General features: G+C 49.1%; 1 protein-coding gene across 1 annotated transcript in view; it reads left to right on the top strand.

The window, feature by feature from the left end:
- Positions 1–26,391, top strand: part of NYAP1 (neuronal tyrosine phosphorylated phosphoinositide-3-kinase adaptor 1) — a 68,144-nt gene extending 41,753 nt beyond the window's left edge. The window contains exons 5-8 of the mRNA XM_040346995.1: positions 1,093–2,166; positions 7,511–7,699; positions 14,468–14,547; positions 24,003–26,391. Coding sequence (XP_040202929.1) covers positions 1,093–2,166; positions 7,511–7,699; positions 14,468–14,547; positions 24,003–24,254 — 1,595 coding nt within the window. The 3' untranslated portion in view covers positions 24,255–26,391. The remainder of the gene's footprint in view (positions 1–1,092; positions 2,167–7,510; positions 7,700–14,467; positions 14,548–24,002) is intronic.
- The last annotated feature ends 364 nt before the right edge of the window (positions 26,392–26,755 follow it).

The following is a 26,755-nucleotide window of genomic DNA, read 5'->3' as shown; positions in this document are numbered from 1 at the left end:
AAGCCAAACGCAAACGACGTAAAAAAAAAAAGCGACGGGCGGGCGTTCGTTTCTGAATCGGCGTATCTCCTCATTTGCATATTCGTCGCGAGTAAAACACGAAACGCCACCTAGCGGCCAGCGGGAGATTACAGCCTAAGATCCGACGGTGTAAGTCACTTACACCAGTCGGATCTAAGGGAGATCTATGCGGAACTGATTCTTATGAATCAGTCGCATAGATCCGACCGTCGGATCTCAGAGATACGACGGCGTATCAGGAGATACGCCGTCGTATCTCTTTGTGAATCTCCCCCAGTGTTGTATGACTGCACAATTGTCAGTGTGAGAGCGCTGAAAGCTGAACATTGGTCTGGGCAGGAGGGGGGTTTAAGTGCCCAGTAAGCAAGTGGTTAAGTATGTCTAACTAGGAGGCCACACAAGCAGGGCCGGCCTTAGGTGTTCAGGCGCCCTGTGCGAGCTAATTCTGTGGCGCCCCCCATCTTCACCCCTCGCCCCCTGGTCACCTAAACTGACTTACCTTTCGGTGAACGGTGCGGCTTTGCATTTAAAAATGGCGCCGCCCAGCGCTTAGATGCCACTGCGCATGCGCCGTCTGCCCGAGAATAGCCAAGCGTTTTCTGGCTTTCCCGTGCAGCGGCGGCGCATGCGCAGTGTGCCTGTCGGGGGCCGGCAGCAGCCATTTTTTTCAGGTGCCGCAACCGATGCATTGCTCTTCACCCAGTCCCAGGGCAGGGGGACCTGGCAGCGCCTGCTGCTGTGACTCATGGGAGTCGGACTCCTGTGATGATCATGTGAGTAACTGACTGCGACTCACATTCTGCAAGCTGCGATGGCCGCACGGCGCCCCTGTTGCCCATGGCGCCCTGCGCAGCCGCACAGCTCACACACCCCAAAGGCCGGCCCTGCACACAAGAAACCCATTGGAGGGATTATGAGATTTAGCTGGCCAAGGAACACTTTCCGATTGCCCAGATAGAGTTGAGCTGGAAAGGGAAGTTGCGCCTGAAATGAACATTGCAAAGCAAACTAAGTTAAACAATTCAAAAAACGTCAAATCCTATGAGATTCTTATGTTCCTTTCTTTTGTAGGGTCCCTAAAAAGTGCCTCTGACTCTCGCCGGTTGCCACCGCAGAAGCCGCAGCGCAGCCCGCACACGCATCTCTCAGCTTCATTCGATGACGCCTATGCCAATCGTCCAGCCTCTTCATCTGCCATTCTAAACCCCAACACCCGCGCCTCTTCGCCTTCCCCCGAAGAACCCGTCTACATTGAGATGGTCGGCAATGTCTCCCGGAGACCTCCACCCCCTCCAACCCCGGCTCCAACAGAAGACGAGTCAGATGGTGAAGAAGAGGCTATATATGAAGAAATGAAATACCCAGTCCATGAGGAGCACCCATCCATCCCTCGTCATCCTCACCGTCGCCGACCGCCGCCGCCTAGAACTCCCGAGGTTGACATTCCTCCGCCATTTCCCAACCTTCTGCAGCACAGACCTCCTCTTCTGGGTGAGCCGTCTGGCAAAGGCCAAAAAGTCACAAAGCCGTCATCCAAGCTGCCAGTGCCCCACAAAGAGGTGCCTTCCACAGCGTCCTCGTCATCTGTTCACTTGCCGCCATCCGGTCGCGCCCGCAGCCACTCAACCCCGCTACCACCTCAAAACTCCGTCCAGCGCAGGCCAGACTCTGAAATCCCGCGGGGGTCGGCTTGCTTACAGGAAAAAGGGGGATCCATGTTGCCTATTCCTCATGGACATGCTCGGGACAAAGCTCTTTCCTACACCATGGTGTATTCTTCCGTCAAGGTGACCCATTCACTCCTACCAGCCTCACAATTAGAGGAAAAGACTGAGAGGGAAATCTCAGTCTTGTCCGGACTCATCTGCCCAGCGTCCCGTGCAGGAGCAGGGACGCCAATCCCCAGTCGACCTCCGTCAGCACACCTCCACCAGGTACAAGGGGAGCAGGCTTCTCCTCCTGTCTGGACGTACCCTGCAAGCAAGAGACCACCAGCATATGAGAACAGCATAAAGGGCTCGAGAACACCCATCGTTCAGGCCTCGGAACCTCGTGGGAGTGGACAGGTGGAAGAGAACCGAGCAGGTTCAGTGTGGGAGTTACAAAGAAGGATGTCGTGTGGGCGTAGAAGTCAACTTGGAGAACGTAAGTCAATGGATCTAGTTTTGGTGGCATCTGTACTCTAAGGCCCCGTACACACGAGAGGATCGATCCGCTGGAATTGATCCGCGGACCGGCTCCAGCGGATAGATCCCCTGGTGTGTACGATCCAGCGGATCTGTTTCCGCGGATTTTTGTCCCCGGGGATGGATTTCCAGCGGATCAAAATTTCTTGACATGCTAAGAAATCGATCCGCTGGAATCCAGTCCAACGGATTGATCCGCTGGTCTGTACAGACTCACCGGATCAATCCATCCGAATCAATCCCCCGCATGCGTCGTAATGATTCGACGCATGCGTGGAAGTCCTTATATGACAGCGTCGCGCACGTCGCCGCGTCATCACGGCGACGGCGCGACATGTCACCGTGGACGGAATTCCGCGGGGATTTTGATCTCATGGGGGCATATTCTTAAAGATCTGAGGCGGCGGAACGTATGTCCTTTACGTTACGCCGCCGCAAGTTTAAGTGGCAAGTGCCTGATTCCCAAACCACTTGCCTGTAAACTTGCGGCGGCGTCGCGTAAAGTGCACCCGCGCAAGCCCTCCTAATTCAAATGATCCTGGTAGGGGGCGTGGATCATTTAAATTAGGCGCGCTCCCGCGCCGATCGTAATGCGCATGCTCCGTCGGGTAAATTACCCGATGTGCATTGCGCTAAATGACGTCTCACGGACGTCATTTGTTTTGACTGTAACGTAAATGGCGTAAAGGGCCATTCACGGATGACTTACGCAAACGACGTTAAATTTTCAAATTTCGACGCGGGATCGACGGCCTTACTTAACATTGAGTACGCCACCTAGGGGGCATCTTTATCTTTACGCCGCATATCGCTTACGAAAACGACGTTAAAACACTACGGCGGGCAAGCGTACGTTAGAGAATCGGCGTGACTAGTCATTTGCATATTCTACGCTGACCGCCACCTAGCGGTCAGCGTAAATATTGCAGCCTAAGATACAACGGCGCAGGCCGTCGTATCTTAGGCATGTTTAAGTGTATCTCAGTTTGAGAATACACTTAAACATAGGATCGGACTTACGTCGGCGTATCTGCTGATACGCCGGCGTAAATTATTTGAGAATATGGCCCCCGGTTAGTACAACCATGAGATCAAAATCCGCCAGAGGATTTATCCGCGGAAACGGTCCCCCGGACCGTTTCCGCGGATAAATCCTCTCGTGTGTACCCGGCCTAAGTAGCCATGTCTTCTTTGCCAAGCTAGTGAAATTGTTCTAGGCCAGGACTTTTTTTTTCTTTTATGCTCCCTGCCATTTAGCAAATGACCATAAGGAAGGATGCTATGATACACTATTAGCCGGATTCAGGTAGACTTACGACGGTGTATCAGTAGATACGCCGTCGTAAGTCCGAATGAGCGCCGTCGTATATTTAGGCGTATTCTGGAAACCAGATACGCTTAAATTTGGCCAAGATACGACCAACGTAAGTCTCCTACGCCGTCGTATCTTATGTGCATATTTACGCTGGGCGTGTACGTGGATTTACGCGTCGAATATGTAAATGAGCAAGATACGCCGATTTACGAACGTACGTACGCCCGTCGCAGTAAGCTACGCCGTTTACGTAAGACATACGTAAATATAAACCACCAAAAATATGGCGCAGCCCATGCAAGGTATGGACGACGGAACAGCCATCGTATTTTACGTTGTTTGCGTAAGCGTACGTGAATGGGGCTGGGCGTAGGTTACGTTCACGTCGAAAGCATTGAGCCGACGTCGTTTCGTAGGGAGTATTCATCCCAAAGGTTTTCTATTGGGTTGAGGTCAGGCCAGTCAAGTTCTTCCACCCCAAACGTGCTCATCCATGGGGGAGATTCAGATAGAGATACGACGGCGGATCTCTGAGTTCTGCCGGTCGTATCTATGCGACTGATTCATAAGAATCAGGTTACGCATAGATCTCCCTTAGATCCCACAGGTGTAAGTGACTTACACCGTCGGATCTTAGGCTGCGATCTCCCGCCGGCCGCTAGGTGGCGCTTCGTTTTTTTACGCGACGAATATGCAAATTCCGATTTCCGTCGATTTAGAAACGAACGCCCCCCGTCGCTTTCTTTTTACGTCGTTTGCGTTCAGCTTTTTCCGGCGTATACTTACCCCTGCTATATGCGGCGTATCCAATGTTAAGTATGGCCGCCGTTCCCGCGCCGAGTTTTGAATTTTTACGTCGTTTGCGTAAGTCGGTCGCGAATACGGATGGACGTAATTTACGTTCACGCCGAAACCAATGACGTCCTAGCGACGTCATTGGGAGCAATTTGGGAAAATTCACGGACGGCGCATGCGCATTTAAATCGGCGCGGGGACGCGCTTGATTTAAATACTACACTCCCCCTAGCCGCGGAATTTGAATTGAGTTACGATCCGCCGGCGCAAGTTTCGAGGTAAGTGCTTTCTGAATACAGCACTAGCCTCTCAAATTTGCGCCGGCGGATCGTAAATCGGATAGATTACGCGGATCTAAAGATCCCCTAATCTATGTGAATCTAGCCCCATGTCTTTATGGACCTTGCTTTGTGCACTGGTGCGCAGTCATGTTGGAACAGGAAGGGGCCGTCCCCAAACTCTTTCCACAAAGTTGGGAGCATGAAATTGTCCAAAATGTCTTGGTAGCTGACGCCTTAAGAGTTCCGTTCACTGGAACTAAGGGGCCAAACCCAACCCCTGAAAAACAACCCCACACCATAATCCCCCCTCCCCCAAATGGTTTGGACCAGTGCACAAAGCAAGGGCCATGAAGATATGGATGAGCAAGTTTGGGGGGAGAGGAACTTGACTGGCCTGCACAGAGTCCTGATAGAACATTTTTGGGATGACTTAAAGCGGAGACCGTGACCCAGACATTCCCATAGACACACTCCTAAATCTTGTGGACGGCCTTTCCCAGAAGAGCTAAAGCTGTTATAGCGGCAAAGGGTGGGCCAACTCAATATTGATCCCTACGGTCTAAGACTGGAATGCCATTAAAGCTTATGGGCCGGATTCAGCAAGAATTTACGCCGGCGTATCTATAGATACGCCGCGTAAATTCAAAGCTGCGCCGGCGTATCTTCTTTCTGTATTCAGAAAGCAAGATACGCCGACATTAGGCTAAGATCCGACTGGCGTAAGTCTCTTACGCCGTCGTATCTTAGGGTGCATATTTACGCTGGCCGCTAGGTGGCGCTTCCGTCGTTTTCGGCGTAGAATATGCAAATGACCTAGATACGCCGATTCACAAACGTACGTGCGCCCGGCGGAATTTTTTTTGCGTCGTTTGCGTAAGGCTTTTCCGGCGTAACGCTGCTCCTGCTTCTATGAGGCGTACGCAATGTTAAGTATGGACGTCGTTCCCGCGTCGAATTTTGAATTTTTTTTTACGTTGTTTGCGTTGGGGTCCTTTCACCGTTTTTTAGATCAGTTTTTTATCATCAGTTGATCCGTTTTTTCATCCGTTTTTTCATCTGTTTTTTTTTTTGTTAGAACTTTATTTTTATTACATATTTTGATGAAAAACGGATGTTAGCGGATGGGATGTTAAACGGATCGTCCGCTAACATCCGTTTTTCGTCCGTTCCGTTTTTTTTGACGGAAGAAAAATAGGGTTTTCTTCCGTTCAAAAAAACGGAGCTTAACGGAGACGGATGTTAACGGACGTTAGCGGATGCTCATCCGCCAACGTACGCTATTCCATTGGAAAGCATTGCAGTCCGTAAACGGACGTATGAAAAAACGGACGAACGGTCCGCACGTGTGAAAGGACCCCTAGTCGTTCGCGAATAGGGCTGGACGTAATTTACGTTCACGTCGAAACCAATGACGTCCTTGCGGCGTACTTTGGAGCAATGCACACTGGGATATGTACACGGACGGCGCATGCGCCATTCGTAAAAAACGTCAATCACGTCAGGTCACCACTATTTACATAAAACACGCCCCCCTCACCCTCATTTGAATTAGACGCGCTTACGCCAGCCCCATTTACGCTACGCCGCCGTAACTTAGGAGGCAAGTGCTTTGTGAATACAGCACTTACCTCACTTACTTACGGCGGCGTAGCGTAAATACGAGGAGATGGCCAGAGACTGTAGAGATGATACAGGAGATGGTCAGAGACTGCAGACATGGTGCAGGAGATGGCCAGAGACTGCAGAGATTATACAAGAGATGGCCAGAGACCGCAGAGATGATACAAGAGATGGTCAGAGACTGGGGACAAGGTACAGGAGATGGTCAGAGACTGCAGACATAATACAGGAGATGGTCAGAGACTGTAGAGATGATACAAGAGATGGTCAGAGACTGGGGACATGGTACAGGAGATGGTCAGAGACTGCAGACATGGTACAGGAGATGGTCAGAGACTGCAGACATGGTACAGGAGATGGTCAGAGACTGCAGACATGGTACAGGAGATGGTCAGAGACTGCAGACATAGTACAGGAGATGGTCAGAGACTGCAGACATGGTACAGGAGATGGTCAGAGACTGCAGACGTGGTACAGGAGACGGTCAGAGACTGCAGACATGGTACAGGAGATGGTCAGAGACTGCAGACATGGTACAGGAGATGGTCAGAGACTGCAGACATGAGACAAGAGATGGTCAGAGACTGCAGAGATGATACAAGAGATGGTCAGAGACTGGGGACATGGTACAGGAGATGGTCAGAGACTGGGGACATGGTACAGGAGATGGTCAGAGACTGCAGACATAATACAGGAGATGGTCAGAGACTGCAGACATAGTACAGGAGATGGTCAGAGACTGCAGACATAGTACAGGAGATGGTCAGAGACTGCAGACATAGTACAGGAGATGGTCAGAGACTGCAGACATAGTACAGGAGATGGTCAGAGACTGCAGACATAGTACAGGAGATGGTCAGAGACTGCAGACATGAGACAAGAGATGGTCAGAGACTGGGGACATAGTACAAGAGATGGTCAGAGACTGCAGACATAGTACATGAGATGCTCAGAGACTGCAGACATAATACAGGAGATGGTCAGAGACTGCAGACATGGTACAGGAGATGGTCAGAGACTGCAGACATAATACAGGAGATGGTCAGAGACTGCAGACATAATACAGGAGATGGTCAGAGACTGTAGAGATGATACAAGAGATGGTCAGAGACTGCAGACATGGTACAGGAGATCAATGCAGCCTCACCAGTGCCCATCATATGCACCCTGCCAGTGCCCAGCAGCCTCACTCACTGCTCAATGGCTTGCTTTTATCAGGCAATGCATAGCCACCTTAAGAACAGGACAGCGCGGTCTGTTGATGACAACTAAGACTTTTTTTTTCTTTCCAGCAATTACAGACGGCTCCCGCATCTGGAATGGGAATGCTGGGAGGTCGGAGAAGGGGGCCCATACACCTATAGTGTCCGGAATTCCTGTTCGGAGTCAGCAGAGCCTGGACAGTGCGATGGCCCGAGGGGTAACCAGGACTGGGCTTCCTGTGCCGTGTCAGACCTTCCCGGCATGTCATCGGAGTGCAGGTATTCCTTGTAAATTTTATGGGATAATTGGGATATTGCTAAGGTGACAATTTTATAGCTCATCAAGTGAATCCTAAGCTGTTTCTTTAATCCGTCCTTCCAGAGGATTTCTATAGTCTTGGGCCCGGATTCACAAAGGGCTTACAACGGCGTATCTCCACGTACGCCGTCGTAAGTCCGAATGTGCGCCGTCGTATCTACGCGCCGTCGTATCTTGGGTGCATATTTACAGTGGCCGCTGGGTGGCGCTTTAGTTGATTTCCGCGTTGAATATGCAAATGAGCTAGATACGCCGATTCACGAGCGTACTTGCGCCCGGCGTATTTAAATGCGCTGTTTACGTAAGGCGTCCGACCGGCGTAACTTTACCCCTCATAAAGCAGCGGTAAGTCATGTTAGGTATGGATGTCGGAACAGGTGTCGTATTTTACGTCGTTTGCGTAAGTCGTACGTGAATGGGGATGGGCGTAGGTTACGTTCACGTCGACTAAGCATTGAGCCGGCGTAATTTACGGAGAAACTTCGACGTGATACTGAGCATGCGTGCGCAAGAGCCGTTCGTTGGGTGCGTCATTTACGTGGGGTCACGATTCATTACCATACAACACGCCCCCTACCAGCCTACTGAGAATTAGGCGGGCTTACGCCGGCCCATATACGCTACGCCGCCGCAACTTCGGGCGCAACTTCTTTCTGAATACACTACTCGCCTGACTAAGTTACGGCGGCGTAGCGCATATGAGATGCGCTACGCCCGCCAAAAGATACGCGATTCTTTCTGAATCCGGGCCAAGGATACTATAAATAAAGTACCCTCGGGGGGGTCTCCGTTGCCTGGATGTACAGTGCCTTGAAAAAGTATTTATACCCCACATTTTGTCATGTTACAACCAAAAACATTAATTTATTTTATTGGGATTTTAGACCAACACAAAGTGGCACATAATTGTGAAGTGGAAGGAAAATGATAAATGGTTTTTAACATTTTTTACAAATAAATATGTTAAAAGTGTGGGGGGGGGGGGGCATTTGTATTCAGCCCCCCTTTATTCTAAAAACCCCAACTAAAATCTAGTGGAACCAATTGCCTTCAGAAGTCTCCGAATTGGTAAATAGAATCCACCTGTGTGTAATTGTAATCTCATTATAAATACAGCTGTTCTGTAAGGGCCCTCAGAGGTTTGTTAGAGAACCAAATGCCGCATACACACGGTCGGAAATTCCGCCAGCGAATGTCCGATGTGAGCTTTTCGTCGGAAATTCCGACCGTGTATATGCTCCATCGGACTTTTACTGGCGGAGTTTCCGCCAGCAAAAGTTTGAGAGCGGGTTCTCAATTTTTCCGACAGGAAAAATTCCGATACTCTGTAGCAATTCCGACGCATGCTCGGAAACAATTTGAGGCATGCTCGGAAGCATTGAACTTAATTTTCTCGGCTCGTCGTCATGTTGTACGTCACCGCGTTCTTGACGGTCGAAAGTTCAGAGAACTTTTGTGTGACCGTGTGTATGCAAGCCAAGCTTAAGCGGAATTCCGTCGGAAAAAATATCCAAGGTTTTTCCGACGGAAAATCCGACCGCGTGTACGAGGCATTGGAGAGCATAGTCCTTTAGGTGTTTCCTCTATATGCCTTAGATGGAGATCACAGTCCTTTCAGATGTTCTTTGTAGGCCAAGATGGAAAGCTCAGTCATTGCAGAAGTTCATTGTAGACTTAGATGGAGAGCACAGTTCCTTCAGTGGTTTTCTGACATTTTTAGAGACCATCTGTAGTCTTACATGGAGAGCACAGTCCTTCCAATGTTTCCCCTATATTCCTGGGAGAGAACAGTCCTTCCAATGTTTCCCCTATATTCCTGGGAGAGAACAGTCCTTCCAATGTTTCCCCTATATTCCTGGGAGAGAACAGCCCTTCCAATGTTTCCCCTATATTCCTGGGAGAGCACAGTCCTTCCAATGTTTGCCCTATATTCCTGGGAGAGCACAGTCCTTCCAATGTTTCCTCTATATTCCATGGAGAGCACAGTCCTTCCAATGTTTCCCCTATATTCCTGGGAGAGCACAGTCCTTCCAATGTTTGCCCTATATTCCTGGGAGAGCACAGTCCTTCCAATGTTTCCTCTATATTCCATGGAGAGCACAGTCCTTCCAATGTTTCCCCTATATTCCTTGGAGAGCACAGTCCTTCCAGTGTTTCCCCTATATTCCTGGGAGAGCACAGTCCTTCCAGTGTTTCCCCTATATTCCTGGGAGAGCACAGTCCTTCCAATGTTTCCCCTATATTCCTGGGAGAGCACAGTCCTTCCAATGTTTCCCCTATATTCCTGGGAGAGCACAGTCCTTCCAATGTTTCCCCCTATATTCCCAGGAGAGCACAGTCCTTCCAATGTTTCCCCTATATTCCCGGGAGAGCACAGTCCTTCCAATGTTACCCCTATATTCCCGGGAGAGCACAGTCCTTCCAATGTTTCCCCTATATTCCTGGGAGAGCACAGTCCTTCCAATGTTTCCCCTATATTCCCGGGAGAGCACAGTCCTTCCAATGTTACCCCTATATTCCTGGGACAGCACAGTCCTTCCAATGTTTCCCCTATATTCCCGGGAGAGCACAGTCCTTCCAATGTTACCCCTATATTCCTGGGACAGCACAGTCCTTCCAATGTTTCCCCTATATTCCTGGGAGAGCACAGTCCTTCCAATGTCTCCCCTATATTCCTGGGAGAGCACAGTCCTTCCAATGTTTCCCCTATATTCCTGGGAGAGCACAGTCCTTCCAATGTTTCCCCTATATTCCTGGGAGAGCACAGTCCTTCCAATGTTTCCCCTATATTCCTGGGAGAGCACAGTCCTTCCAATGTTTCCCCTATTTTCCTTAGAGAGCACAGTCCTTCCAATGTTTCCCCTATATTCCTGGGAGAGCACAGTCCTTCCAATGTTTTCCCTATATTCCTTAGATGGAGAGCACAGTCCTTCCAATGTTTCCCCTATTTTCCTTAGAGAGCACAGTCCTTTTGGTGTTTCCCCTATATGCCTTAGAAATAGATCACAGTCCTTTTAGAAGTTCTTTGTAGGCTTAGATGCAGCGCACAGTCCTTTCAGTGGTTTTCTGACCTGTTTAGAGACCATCTCTAGTCTTAGATGGAGAGCACAGTCCTTCCAATGTTTCCTCTATATTCCTTTGATGGAGAGCACAGTCCTTCCAATGTTTCCTCTATATTCCTTTGATGGAGAGCACAGTCCTTCCAATGTTTCCCCTATATTTCTTAGATGGAGGGCACAGTCCTTCCAATGTTTCCCCTATATTCCTTAGATGAAGAGCACAGTCCTTCCAGTGTTTCCCCTATATTCCTTAGATGAAGAGCACAGTCCTTCCAATGTTTCCTCTATATTCCTTAGATGGAGAGCACAGTCCTTCCAATGTTTCCTCTATATTCCTTTGATGGAGAGCACAGTCCTTCCAATGTTTCCTCTATATTCCTTTGATGGAGAGCACAGTCCTTCCAATGTTTCCCCTATATTTCTTAGATGGAGGGCACAGTCCTTCCAATGTTTCCCCTATATTCCTTAGATGAAGAGCACAGTCCTTCCAGTGTTTCCCCTATATTCCTTAGATGAAGAGCACAGTCCTTCCAATGTTTCCTCTATATTCCTTAGATGAAGAGCACAGTCCTTCCAATGTTTCCCCTATATTCCTTAGATGGAGAGCACAGTCCTTCCAATGTTTCCCCTATATTTCTTAGATGGAGGGCACAGTCCTTCCAATGTTTCCCCTATATTCCTTAGATGAAGAGCACAGTCCTTCCAATGTTTCCCCTATATTCCTTAGATGGAGAGCACAGTCCTTCCAATGTTTCCTCTATATTCCTTAGATGGAGAGCACAGTCCTTTCAGGGTTTCCTCTATATGCCTTAGTTGGAGAGCACAGTCCTTCCAATGTTTCCCCTATATTCCTTAGATGGAGAGCACAGTCCTTCCAATGTTTCCCCTATATTCCTTAGATGGAGAGCACAGTCCTTCCAATGTTTCCCCTATATTCCTTAGATGGAGAGCACAGTCCTTCCAATGTTTCCTCTATATTCCTTAGATGGAGAGCACAGTCCTTTCAGGGTTTCCTCTATATGCCTTAGATGGAGAGCACAGTCCTTTCAGGGTTTCCTCTATATGCCTTAGATGGTGAGCACAGTCCTTTCGGTGTTTTCCCTTACATGCCTTAGTCCTTTCAGAAGTTCTTTATGGGCTTAGATGGAGAACTCCATTCTTTCAGAGGTTTTCTGTCCTGTTTAGAGACATTTGTAGGCTTAGATGGAGTGCACAGTTCTTTCAGAGGCTTCCTGCAGGCTTAGATGGGGAACATAGTCCTGTTTAGAGACATTTGTAGGCTTGGATGAAGCGCAAAGTCTTTCAGAGTTTTCCAGCAGGCTTAGACTGAAAGCATTGACCTTCTAGAGTCTCTTTGTAGCTTTAAGCTGGCCATAGACGGTTCAAATCTCGTCCAGTTCAGCTGGAACCGGATGAGATTTGATTTGAACCATGTATTGTGGCAGGCTGAATGTACCCAAGTCGATCGATCAATCAATCAACTTGGGGACAACCAGCCTGTCAGATCTTACAATGCGATTGTTACCTTCAGCTGTTAAAGTCACTAGCAACAGACACTGGACAGCGATTTCTAAAACTGGTGCACTCAGAATCTGGTGCAGCCGTGCATGGTATAGCCAATCAGCTTCTAACTCCAGCTTGTTCAATTAAGCTTTGGCAATAAAACCTGGAAGCTGATTGGTTTCTATGCAGAGTTGCACCAGATTTTGCACTCTCCAGTTTTAGTAAACCAACCCCAATGTGTTCTCTGGGAAAACACAATGGCTCCGCCGAAGAGATTCCTCCATCAACCGTGGTCGCAGGAAAGAAAATCATGCTGTCTATGGCCAACCTTCGAGAAAAAGCTCTGTACTGACGTGGAGCCGGTCGACAGACCTTTATGGTCATGCCCCTTCGACATAAGCCAGCCAAACAGAACACACGGGTGGAATGTTGGCCAGTTTCTATCGAACTGGCCAGTAACGTCCAACATTTGGCCCATGTGTTCTAGGCTTTTACACACGGGTCGAATGTTGGCCAGTTTCTATCTATTGAACTGGCCAGTAACGCTCAACATTGGGCTTGTGTGTACTAGGCTTTAACGCACGGGCCGAATGTTGGCCAGTTTATATCGAACTGGTCAATAATGCCAAAACTTTTGTCCTGTGTGTACTAGGCTTTAACACATGGTTTCTATCAAACTGGCCAATAACGCCCAACATTTGGCCCATGTGTACTAGGCTTTAACACACGGGTGGAATGTTGGCCAGTTTCTATCGAACTGGCCATTAACGACCAACATTTGGCCTGTGTGAACTAGGTTTTAACACACGGGCCAAATGTTGGCCAGTTTCTATCGAACTGGCCAATAATGCCCGTCCTTTGACCCGTGTGTAATAGGCTTTAACACACAGGCCGAATGTTGGCCAGTTTTAGTAAACCAACTCAATGTGTTCTCCGGGAAAACAATGGCTCTGCGGGAGGGATTCCTCAATCAACCATGGTCTCAGGAAAGAAAATCGCGTTGTCTCTGGTCAGCCTTTGAGTAAAAGCTCTGTACGGACTTGGAGCTGGTCGGCAGCCCTGTTTGGGTCATGCCCCGTCGACAGAAGCCGGCCAAACTGTACACACGGGCCGAATGTTGGCCAGTTTCTATTGAACTGGCCAATAACGCCCAACATTTGGCCCGTGTGTACTGGGCTTTAACACACGGGCCGAATGTTGGCCAGTTTCTATCGAACTGTCCAATAACGCCCAACATTTGGCCTGTATGTACTAGGCTTTAACACACGGGTCGAATGTTGGCCGGTTTTAGTAAACCAACTTCAATGTGTTCTCCGGGAAAACAATGGCTCTGCGGGATGGATTCCTCCATCAACCATGGTCTCAGGAAAGAAAATTACATTGTCCAAGGCCAGCCTTCGAGCAAAAGCTCTGTACGGACTTGGAGCTGGTCAGCAGACCTTTTTCGATCATGCCCCTTCGACAGAAGCCGGCCAAACTGTACACACGGGCCAAATGTTGGATAGTTTTTATTGAACTGGCCAATAACGCCCAACATTTGGCCCTTGTGTACTAGGCTTTAGTTGTTTAGGCTTGGGTGAAGAGAACATTTTAATATCTCAGTAGACTTCATATGGAGAAGACAGTCCTTTCTAAACCACATTTTCCAAACTCAAATAAAAAGTAGAGTTTGACCATCTGGTTTTCTATGGCTTTGATTGGTCCAGCTGCTGGTCTATCTTTAGTTCCCGAAAAATGGGCCCAGTCCATCGGCCTTATAGTCTTGGAAGGACTATGGACGGTTATTTGTAGTCTTGAATTAGAAGTGAAGGCCGTGCGGTTTTGCCTGGAATAAATGGCACAGTCCATCTGCCAAGCCTGCTTGCTATTCTTGGAGGACAAGCACAGAACGAGTGACCTCATTTGTTATTTTCGGTAAATGACTAAAAAGTATGAACAAAGCCGTTCCATTGTCCTGATTCCTGACCGGGCTTTCTGGGTTTTTAATGGTAAACTCTCAAATATCTTTTTATAAATGGCTCTGATATTGAATTGTGATAGACCTCGAAAGATAACCTGACTCTCCTGCACTGGTCTCTACCACCCCCTAGTGATTACACACAGTAATGCTTTTAAAAACTGCCATTTACTTCTTCTCTTTTTTTTCTCCTCAATTTGTCCCTGCAGATTTTGGAGGTAGTTATCGCCTTGGCAGATCCGCCTCCACGTCCGGAGTGCGTCAGACCTCCGTTCAGAGGCAGAATCAGGTATTCCATGTAAACTCGCCTCACTTGTGCTGCCAAATCCTCCCTGCAGGACCGTCTCTGACCTCTGCAGAACATCGCGCTTTGGTGTCACGCTGTCCCCAGATCATCGCTCCTTCTTTCTCCATGCATGTGGCGCTTCAGCTGCTCTGCTCGCAGAGCATTGCTTCATTTCATAATGCAGATCGTTGCGCCACCTGCAGAGCATGGCTGCTGCTGCTGTCTTTGCTGCTTTGTTTCACTTTTGCATGCAGATCATTGCTCCGCTTCATTATGCAGAACGCTGCACCACCCTGCAGAGCGTTGCTTTGCTTATTGGCACTTTGGAACCATTGCAACCTTGTGTGCAGAGCATTCCTCTGCTCCCTAGTGCAGGCCACTTCACCTGTCTCTGCAGGGCATTGCTTCACTTCATTGTACCGAGCAGCGCTCCCTTGGCACGCATTGTAATGCAGATCATTTCTCTGTGCTGCAGAGCAATGCTTTGTTTCATTATGCAGACCATTGCAGCTGTATGCGGAGCATGGCTTCACGTCATTATGCAGACCATTGCAGCTGTATACGGAGCATGGTTTCACGTCATTATGCAGACCATTGCAGCTGTGTGCAGAGCATTGCTTCACGTCATTATGCAGACCATTGCAGCTGTGTGCAGAGCATTGCTTCACGTCATTATGCAGACCATTGCAGCTGTATGCAGAGCATGGCTTTGTTTCATTATGCAGACCATTGCAGCTGTATGCAGAGCATGGCTTCACTTCATTATGCAGACCATTGCAGCTGTGTGCAGAGCATGGCTTCACGTCATTATGCAGACCATTGCAGCTGTGTGCAGAGCATTGCTTCACGTCATTATGCAGACCATTGCAGCTGTGTGCAGAGCATTGCTTCGCGTCATTATGCAGACCATTGCAGCTGTATGCAGAGCATGGCTTCACGTCATTATGCAGACCATTGCAGCTGTATGCAGAGCATTTCTTCATGTCATTATGCAGACCATTGCAGCTGTATACAGAGCATTGCAGGTGTGTGCAGAGCATTGATTCACTTCATTATGCAGACTATTGCAGCTGTGTGCAGAGCATTTCTTCTTGTCATTATGCAGAGCATTGCTTCATGTCATTATGCAGAGCATTCCAGCTGTGTGCAGAACATTGCTTTATGTCATTATGCAGACCATTGCAGCTGTGTGCAGAGCATTGCTTCATGTCATTATGCAGAGCATTCCAGCTGTGTGCAGAACATTGCTTTATGTCATTATGCAGACCATTGCAGCCCATTGCAGCTGTGTGCAGAGCATTGCTTCATGTCATTATGCAGAGCATTCCAGCTGTGTGCAGAACATTGCTTTACATCATTATGCAGACCATTGCAGCTGTATGCAGAGCATTTCTTCATGTCATTATGCAGACCATTGCAGCTGTATGCAGAGCATGGTTACACTTCATTATGCAGACCATTGCAGCTGTGTGCAGAGCATGGCTTCACATCATTATGCAGACCATTGCAGCTGTGTGCAGAGCATGGCTTCACGTCATTATGCAGACCATTGCAGCTGTGTGCAGAGCATTGCTTCACGTCATTATGCAGACCATTGCAGCTGTGTGCAGAGCATTGCTTCACATCATTATGCAGACCATTGCAGCTGTATGCAGAGCATGGCTTCACGTCATTATGCAGACCATTGCAGCTGTATGCAGAGCATGGCTTCACGTCATTATGCAGACCATTGCAGCTATAGTCAGAGCATTGCAGGTGTGTGCAGAGCATTGCTTCACTTCATTATGCAGACTATTGCAGCTGTGTGTTTCTTCTTGTCATTATGCAGAGCATTGCTTCATGTCATTATGCAGAGCATTCCAGCTGTGTGCAGAACATTGCTTTATGTTATTATGTAGAGCATTCCAGCTGTGTGCAGAACATTGCTTTGTCATTATGCAGACCATTGCAGCTGTGTGCAGAACATTGCTTCACGTCATTATGCAGACCATTGCAGCTGTATGCAGAGCATTGCTTCATGTCATTATGCAGACCATTGCAGCTGTGTGCAGAGCATTGCTTCATGTCATTATGCAGACTATTGCAGCTGTATGCAGAGCATTACTTCACTTCATTATGCATACCAGTGCACTTCTACAAAAAACAGTGCCTCGCTTTCCTGTCACATGTCATTGCATCCTCTGCAGAGCATCGCTTCACTTCACATTCGTGCCTTTCTATCCATCTGTAGCCACTAGAACTCTCATGCAGAGCATTTAATCCTTCCGCTCAGAATTTCACCTCATTCTGTGTGCGGGGCATTAACTTCTCTGCAGAGCATCAACACTTTTTTTTTTTTGCATGCCTATAACTGCAGAGCATTGCTGCATTTGATTGCTTTCACCTGAAGAACATCACACCCGTGCAGAGCATTCCCCCCTCCTCCTCCTCCTTCTGCTTATTCTGCCTCCTCTTGCTGTCCGTTCCTCCCTGCAGAACATTACATCCCTGTGCAGAGCATTGCTGCATTTCTTGGATGCAGATCATCGAGCCCAAATTAGTGATGAGCTCGGGTTTGGTCCGAACCAAGAAATATATATTTTTATTGTTGGGCCAATCAGCTGCACGTACACAAAGGGAAAGGGGCGGGGATTAACCCAATATGGCCACATGGTCCTATAAGGTCAATGTCATTGTGCCATATGGGAAAAATAGGTCAGTCATGTCAAGAGCATCTTCTTCCCCATGTCATTGGTTGGCTTGTACCAGCAACCTATAGCAAGGGGCGATGGTGCTGGGTTATATAGGAAAGTTATCGGGCCAGATTCAGAAAGGAAATACGGCGGCGTATCTCCAGATACGCCGCCGTAATTTCAAATGTGCGCCGTCACATCTTGACGCCGATTCAGAAAGCTAGATACGCCTGAAAACATGGCTTCAGCCGTCCGTCGTAACTTGCCTACGCCGGCGCATCGCGGGCGCATAGTTACGCTGGACGCATTCGGCGTTCCCATTAAAAAATATGCAAATGAGTAAGATACGCCGATTCACGAACGTAGTTGTGCCCGGCGTATATATATACGTCGTTTACGTAAGGCGTCTGACCGACGTAAAGTTACCCCAGCTATATGAGGAGCAGCCAATGTTTAGTATGGACGTCGGAACAGCGTCGAATTTTACACGTTTTACGTCGTTTTTGCGTAAGTCGTCCGTGAATGGGGCTGGGCGTAGGTTACGTTCACGTCGACTAAGCATTGAGCGGACGTAATTTACGGAGAAAATTCGACGTGATACTGAGCATGCGCGAGCATGCGCCGTTCGTAAAGCGCGTCGTTTACGCGGGGTCACGAATCATTTTACTTAGAACACGCCCACTACCAGCCTAGTTTGAATTAGGAGGGCTTACGCCGGCCCATTTACACTACGCCGCCGTAACTTAAGAGCGCAAGTTCTTTCTGAATACGGGACCTGCTGCTCTAAGTTACGGCGGCGTAGTGTATCTGAGATGCGCTACGCTAGGCGATTCTTACTGAATCTGGCCCATCATGTCCTTATCATATCCTACAGTGCAATGCAAACGTCATTGAGAATCCACATTGCATTGAGGGATCTGGCAGGGTTGGCTCATTTTCACAATGACCTTTGCATATTTCCGGTTCCTGGATGGGGGGGGATCCCTAGAGAATCCCACACCAGTTGAGTCCTAACTTTGCCTACTTGATCAGTTGTACAGTTCTAATGCATCTGTCCAACAGCATGGTAGGTGGACCCTAATGCCGGGGCTCCCAAATCCACAGTATGAGTCCCAATGGGTTCCAGTGCTACTACCTCCTCTGGTAATAATAAACAGCTGCTCTAAAATCGGTGACCTGAAGCCTCACAGATAGTTTGTTCCAGAAGAGATGGCACAGCGGTGTAAATCAGCCACAAACATGCCAACACGTTTCGGCCATTTAGGACTTATTCATTAAACATGGCCTAAATGGACGAAACGCGTTGGCTTTTTTGTGGCTGTATTCCTCTGCATCCAATAAAGTCAGGTGATTTGCACCGCTGTGCCGGCTTATCTTCTGGAATACATTTCCTGTCTACATGCACTCCCAGCTTCAGCAGCACATCATTGTTCTGGACCAGCTTCCTGATGAAGACAATGGTGGACCATGGCTGGGCAATGTTTATTGGGCACAGCCACTTGTGGTTTCCACCAGGGAACGCATATGACAGGGTGACAATGCAAAAGTACAACAGAAAGGCAGTTGTCACCCCATAACAGGAACAAGGACCTTCATAGAAGGATCACCAGGGATTATATTAACCACTTAAGCCCCGGACCATTTTGTAGCTAAATGCCCAGGCCAGGTTTTGCGATTCAGCACTGCGTCACTTTAACAGACAGTTGCGCGGTCGTGCGACGTGGCTCCCAAACAAAATTGGCGTCCTTTTTTCCCCACAAATAGAGCTTTCTTTTGGTGGTATTTGATCACCTCTGCGGTTTTTATTTTTTGCGCTATAAACAAAAATAGAGCGACAATTTTGAAAAAAATGCAATATTTTTTACTTTTTGCTGTAATAAATATCCCCCAAAAACATATATAAAACTTTTTTTTTTCCACAGTTTAGGCCGATACGTATTCTTCTACCTATTTTTGGTAAAAAAAATCGCAATAAGCGTTTATCGATTGGTTTGCGCAACATTTATAGCGTTTACAAAATAGGGGATAGTTTTATTGCATTTTTATAAAAAAAATTGTTTTACTACTATTGGCGGCGATAAGCGATTTTTTTCGTGACTGCGACATTACGGCGGACACTTCGGACAATTTTGACACATTTTTGGGACCATTGTCATTTTCACAGCAAAAAAATGCATTTAAATTGCATTCTTTATTGTGAAAATGACAGTTGCAGTTTGGGAGTTAACCACAGGGGGCGCTGTCGGAGTTAGGGTTTACCTAGTGTGTGTTTACAACTGTAGGGGGGTGTGGCTGTAGGTCTGACGTCATCGATCGAGTCTCCCTATAAAAGGGATCACTCGATCGATGCAGCCGCCACAGTGAAGCACGGGGAAGCCGTGTTTACATACGGCTCTCCCCGTTCTTCAGCTCCGGGGAGCGATCGCGACAGAGCGGCTATAAACGAATAGCCGCGCCGTCGTCCCGGATCGCTCCCCGAGGGGATCCGCCCGCAGCAGGGGGGGGGGGGGTCCCAATCGGACACCCCACCCGCTAGAAGGCAAGGACGTATATATACGCCCTTCTGCCTGTCCGTGCCATTTTGCGGACGTATATAGTCGTGCGGCGGGCGCTAAGGGGTTAACCTCTAGACGCCAACTGCGCACATATATGCGGCCGCTCAGTGGGTGGGCTTTAACGCCGACCGTTCACCCAGCGGCGACCTGAGGAAGATGCGGGACACCTGCTACGTAAAAAAAAAATGTGTTGGGGGGGGTGGTACATGGTGGGGCACAGCATAATGTTGGGGGGGTCAGGGCCCCCTCTGGACCCCCCTTAGTGACGCCATTGACGCAGAGTGGCTGCATATATGCGGTCCTGGTAAAACCACTTACGGTGCTAGAATCCTCACCCTGCGTGCTCCCAGCTGGCGTGTAACTGAAAGCTCCTGGAAGCATACTAGCGATTGTGAGCTTTCCGATCATGGTGACCAGCCAATCACAGCGGTCACATGACCCGAATGCACACTTCTGCCTCCTGGCTTTTAGAACCTTTAAAGGGCCAGGTGCCGGTCGGCGCAATAGTTTACTGTAAGGATGGGGGGCACCTTTCTTCTGTTACAAGGCTGGGCAGTTTGGCATCTTTGCCCTGGGCTCTGGATGACCTTGTACCAACACTGCAGGACCTTATTAGTGGTTAAACCCCCCCCCCCCGGAGTAGTAACATAACAGAGTACCAAAATTATGACTATTTTGGCGGGCACAGCAGTTCCCATATTTGTGTTTTCTCATTTCATGCAATGTACAGAGTTTTGCTTGAACCAAAGGATCCCTTAGGCTAATGCTTGCCTTCATCTTGGGACACTATTCCTCCTACTGACACCAACGATAGTAGCTGGAATAGTGCCCGATGTTGGTGTCAGTGGAGGAAGTGGTGTTTTTATTGTTGGTGGCAGTAGGAGGAATTGGAGGGGCACATGGTGGGGCACAGCATAATGTTGGGGGGGTCAGGGCCCCCTCTGGCCCCCCTTAGTGATGCCATTGTTGGTGTCGGAGGAAGAAATGGTGGGCCGGATTCAGGTAGAATTGCCCATTATTTACGGAGGCGCAGGGCAACGTTTTTGCCCTGCGCCCCCGCAAATTTGCTCCGCTGCCCTTGATTCACGGAGCAGAAGCTCCGTGAATTGCGCAGGCGCGCCGGCAAAATGCCCGGCGCAAGAGCACGCAATTTTAATGATCCCGTAGGGGGGGCGGGAATCATTTAAATTAGGCGCGTTCCCGCGCCGCTCTTAGAGCGCATGCTCCGTCGGGAAACTTTTCCCGACGTGCATTGCGGCAAATGACGGCGTAAGGACGTCATTTGCTTCAAAGTGAACGTGAATGGCGTCCAGCGCCATTCACGATTCACTTACGCAAAGTACGTAAAATTCGAATTTTGCGACGCGGGAACGACGGGTATACGTAACATGGGCTGCCCCTGCTAATAGCAGGGGCAGCCTTGCGCGGAAACCGCCGTACGTAAACTACGTAAATTGCGTACGCAGGGCTCGCGCAACATTGTGAATCGGTGTTAGTATGCAATTTGCATACTATACACTGAGCACAACGTGAGCGCCACCTAGCGTCCACCGCAAGAATGCAGCCTAAGATATGCGGGCATAAGAGCCTTATGCCGCACAGATCTTAGGCTGCAGTCGGCGTAACGAGGTTCCTGAATCAGGAGCAGTCGTTACGCCGGGGCAAGTAAGCAATTGCGCTGTGTAACCTATGGTTACACAGGCGCAATTGCTTCTTGAATCCACCCCGGTGTTTCTAACACTGGTGTCAGTAGGAGGAATAGTGCCCCATGTTGGTATCAGAGGAAGAAATGGTGACTCTGACACCAACATAGGGGGAACTATACTTTCTACTGATACCAATGAAGGGGCACTAATCCTCCTATAGATATAAGTGATTGACCACTATTCGTCCCACTGACACCAACGATGGGGCTACTATGTCTCCAAATAATACCAATGACGGTACTATTGGCTGACATCAATGATGGGGCACTATTCCTCCCACGGATATAAATGATTGACCACCATTCCTTCTACTGACACCAATGATAGTAAGTGGAATAGTGCCCCATGTTGGTGTCAGTGGAGCAAATGGTGTCTTTATTGTTGGTGGCAGTAGAAGGAACAGTGCCAAATGTTGATGTCAGAGGAAGAAATGGTGGGGCAGATCCACGTACCTCGGCGCTTCTCTCCGCTGGGCGCAGCGTATCTAAGATACACTACGCCGCCGTAACTTATTATTTTTTTTTCAAATCCACAAAGAATGCGCGCCGTAATTTACGGCGGCGTAGTGTATCTTTGGCGGCGTAAGGGCGCGGAATTCAAATGGCTGTGATGGGGGCTTGTTTTATGTAAATATGTCGTGACCCGACGCAAACTACGTTTTTTTTTAATGGCGCATGCGCCGTCCGTGGGGGTATCCCAGTGCGCATGCTCGAAATTAAACCGGAACAAGCCAATTCTTCCGACGGTGACGTCATTCTACGCAAATCCCTATTCGCGAACGACTTGCGCAAACGACGTAAAAAATTCAAATTTCGACACGGGAACGACGGCCATACTTAACATTGAATACGTCACTATATAGCAGCTTTAACTATACGCCGGAAAAACCCAAACGCAAACGACGTAAAAAAATGCGCCGGCCGGATGTACGTTCGTGGATCGTCGTAACTAGCTAATTTGCATACTCGACGCGGAATTTGACGGAAACGCCACCTAGAAAAAATGCACCTAAGATCCAACGGCGTACTAAGACGTACGCCTGTCGGATTGATCCCAGATGCCGTTGTATCTTGTTTTGTAGATACAAAACAAAGATACGACGCGGGAACTTTACAATTACACCGGCGTGTCAATAGATACGCCGGCGTAATTCTTTTGTGGATCTGCCCCGCTGTCTCTAAAGCTGGTGTCAGTAGGAGGAATAGTGCCCCGTGTTGGTGTCAGTGGAAGAAATGGTGTCTTTGACACCAACGTAGGGGGAACTATACCTCCTACTTACACCAACGAAGAGGAACTAATCCTCCTACAGATATAAGTGATTGACCACTATTCGTCCCACTGACACCAACAATGTGGCTACTATGTCTCCCACTAATACCAATGACGGTTCTATTGGCTGACACCAACGATGGGGCGCTATTCCTCCCACGGATATAAACGATTGACCACTATTCGTCCCACTGACACCAACAATGGGGCTACTATGTCTCCCACTAATACCAATGACGGTTCTATTGGCTGACACCATTGATGGGGCGCTATTCCTCCCACGGATATAAACGATTGACCACTATTCCTACTACTGAGACAAACGATGGGCCACTATGCCTCCCACGAATACCAACGATGGGGCACTTATTCTACCCCTATTGACCACAGGCGTGTCATTTATTTACTCCTACTGACCACCAAGCCTGAGGCATGGTTTACTCCCATTGATGCTGGGGCATCTTCTACTCCCACTGGGCATAGTCCGGCCCCTCTAAAGTCTGAAGGACAGTAAACTGACCATTCGTTTAGGAAGTTAGAGACCCTTTTGTCAGAGAGGTACTCACCCAGGCAGAGACGCGGAGAGCGGTTCACTCTTGCGACTAATTGCGCGCCAACCCCTGGAGATGGTACAGGGGGCGAATCGCACAAAGAGGCACAAGCTACCAGCAGGTTGGGCAGGTCTTTTGTGAAGGTCACCGAGGGGCTTGTTAGCCGTACAAGAGCTGGCAGGTACTGGGACCCAACAGGGTAACAGGAAGACAGAGTCCAGGACAGGCCGAGGGTCAAACACAGGAGACTAAGGTCAGATCCGGGAACAAGCTGAGGGTCAAGGCACAGGAGACTGGAGGCAAATCCAAGAACAGGCTGAGGGTCAAACACAGAGGAAAACAGCAGAGTCCGTAAAGCAAGTCAAGGGTCAGGTCCAGGAGGAGATCAGAGCAGGTCAAGGCCAATCCGGGTCGCAACAGGTAATCAACAGGCAAAAGTACCCAGGAAGCTGAGAGATAAACCAGCGTTTTGTCTCTGGAATTAAGCAGCTTTTGTAGGCCAGTCAGGGGCTCGTGTGCTAGTGCGCATCCGCGCGCGCCGAAGCACCGTTCCTCTGCGCATGCGCGCAGGGAAACGGCGATACTGGCAGGATTGATTCTGATTACTTCCCTGACACCCTTGCTCTAAGCTACAGTAAACCCCTAACATACATCTGAGAGAAGGTGCATGGGTGGACCCTGATTATGTCTCTTTCCTTCTACCAGGCCGTCCTGTCCCCTACCCCCAATGTGGTCCCCGGGGGCCGTGAACGCGATGGGAAGCTGCAAGAGGTCATCGAGAGGAAAAGGTTCCTGTGTCACGAGATCAAATCTCGCCAGCCGCGGGCTGAGCGGGGCCTCTGCAAGCAGGAAAGCCTGCCCATCCTGCCAAGCTGGCGTCGGGGATCGGAGGGCCGCAAAGGCGGGACCCCGCCGTGCCATCGGCAACAGGCTGTGCTGTGGGACACTGCTATCTGACTGCAGCCACCTCACCCTCTCTTCACCCAGGGGGGCGCTGGCCGACACCCTTTGGCAAGAGGGCATGAGGAAAAGAGGGCGCGATGGGAGTGACGGTCTACAGGGAATACGGTTAAGAGAGGAAAGACGAGGCGCTCTGCAGATGCCAAGGCAGCGTGCGGGGCAGGCAGACAGAACATCCAAAAGATGAGAGTGGAATTTCACACCGGGACAAGAAATGTCTTCTGCAAAATTGGACGATGGGAGTGGTGCAAGTCAATGAGGGGCATGGTGAGGGTCCAGTCCCAACCAGGTCCTCCAAAGTCATGTGAGATGGACTGTGGAAATCCAAGCCAAGAGGCTCCTCCCAGAGATACACCACACAACCACCGCTCTAAAGTCACTTCGGACAGGAAAGAGACCCTGCAAATCCGGTCAAGGGCTAAACCAGCAGGAGGCACTACCCGGTACAACGCCCTATTCACTCTCCCTCCATAGATAACGGGGTAGTGTGGTCTTTCCGTCCAAAGAGAACATTTAATATCAGAATTGCTACACTAAGCAATCACACTCTGTAACCCTCTTTTAGGATAAAATATCAACTTTAAAGATTAATTAATACCCCCCCTCCCTCCCCCAGAGACCTATAGGAAACAACCGTGTGTATGTAGGCCACAGGGGTCTGTTTATAAAAATCAGCATTTCATTTTGTAGAATTTTGCCTTATTTTGCCTTCTGACCCCCTTTCCAAATGAGTGTGGTGTTGCCTTTTGGGCGGGCTAATGGTTGAGGCTTAGATGTAGGCACCTTATTGTTGGGGAGGTAGCTCCAGGGGCATGACTTGACCCCAAAGTCAAGTCTTTAGTATCAACGTTAAACCAGGGTCAAAGTAAAGGCTCTACTGGCCCCATTAGTGAAGGGGTGGTAGCTCCAGGGGAAAGGCTTGATCCCTAAGTCAAGTCCTTGGTAACAAAATCGCTTCATTATTGGATGGGGTGGTAGGTCCAGGGGCAGGGCTTCACCCCAAAGTCAAGTCCTTGGTAAAAGAAAATGATACCAGGGTCAAAGTAAAGGCTCTACTGTCCCCATTAGTGGATGGGGTGGTAGCTCTAGTGGCAGGGCTTGACCCCAAAGTCAAGTCCTTACTAACAAAGTGAAAACAGGGTCAAGGCATCCATTAGTGGATGAGGTGTTGGCTTCAGGGGCAGGGTTTGATCCCAAAGTCAAGTCTTTAGTACCAAAGTTAAACCAGGGTCAGAGTAAGGGCTCTACTGGCCCCATTAGTGGATGAGGTGGTGGCTCCAGAGGCAGGGCTCGACCCCCAAAGTTGAGTTCTTAGTAACAAAGTGAAACCAGGGTCAAAGTAAAGGCTCTGCTGGCCCCTATTGGTGAAGGGGGTGGTAGCTTCAGGGGCAAGGCCTAACCCCTAAGTCAAGTCCTTGGTAACAAAATCAAACCAAGGTCATAGCAAATGCTCTATTTGCCTCATTATTGGATGGGGTGGAAGGTCCAGGGGCAGGGCTTTACCCCAAAGTCAAGTCCTTGGTAAAAAAATATATATATACCAGGGTCAAAGTAAAGGCTCTACTGACCCCATTAGTGGGTGGGGTGGTAGCTCTAGGGGCAAGGCTTGACCCCCAAAGTCGAGTCCTTAGTAACAAAGTGAAACCAGGGTCAAAGCTAGGGCTCTACTGCCCCATTAGTGGATGAGGTGGTGGCTCCAGGGGCAGGGCTTGACCCCAAAGTCAGGTCCTTAGTAACAAAGTGAAACCAGGGTCAAAGTAAAAGGCTCTACTGCCCCATTAGTAGATGGAGTGGTGGCTCTAGGGGCAGGGCTTGACCCCAAAGTCGAGGCCTTAGTAACAAAGTGAAACCAGGGTCAAGGCAAGGGCTCCACTGCTCCATTAAAAGATGAGGTGGTGGCTCCAGGGGCAGGGCTTGAGCCCAAAGTCGAGGCCTTAGTAACAAAGTGAAGCCAGGGTCAAAGCAAAGGCTCTACTTTCCCCATTAGTGGACGGGGTGGTAACTCCAGGTGCAAGTCTTGACCCCTAAGTCAAGTCCTTAGTAACAAAATCAAACCAGGGTCAAAGCAAATACTCTATTTGCCTCATTATTGGATGGGGTGGTAGGTCCAGGGGCAGGGCTTCACCCCGAAGTGAAGTCCTTAGTAAAAAATAAATGATACCAATGTCAAAGTAAAGGCTCTACTGCCCCATTAGTGGATGAGATGGTGGCTCCAGGGGCAGGGCTTGACCCCAAAGTCACGTCCTTAGTAACAAAGTGAAACCAGGGTCAAAGCAAAGGCTCTACTGGCACCTTATTGGATGGGGTGGTGGCTCCAGGGACGGGGCTTGACCCCCCCTACAGTCCTTCCCTGAAGACCCCTTATGTCACGAGATGCACATGGTCCTTTTTCTCTGAGCCTCACCTCCAGCGCTGGGCAGTTCTTCGGAGTCTTCAGAGGACAGGGCCAGGGGCAAAGTAAGGGCCTGGGGGGGAATATGGCAATTTAGGAGAAAACA

The sequence above is a fragment of the Rana temporaria genome, chromosome 3 (genome assembly GCF_905171775.1).
Source record: "Rana temporaria chromosome 3, aRanTem1.1, whole genome shotgun sequence".
In the NCBI taxonomy this organism is placed as follows: domain Eukaryota; kingdom Metazoa; phylum Chordata; class Amphibia; order Anura; family Ranidae; genus Rana; species Rana temporaria.
This window is presented reverse-complemented; position numbering and strand designations above follow the sequence as displayed.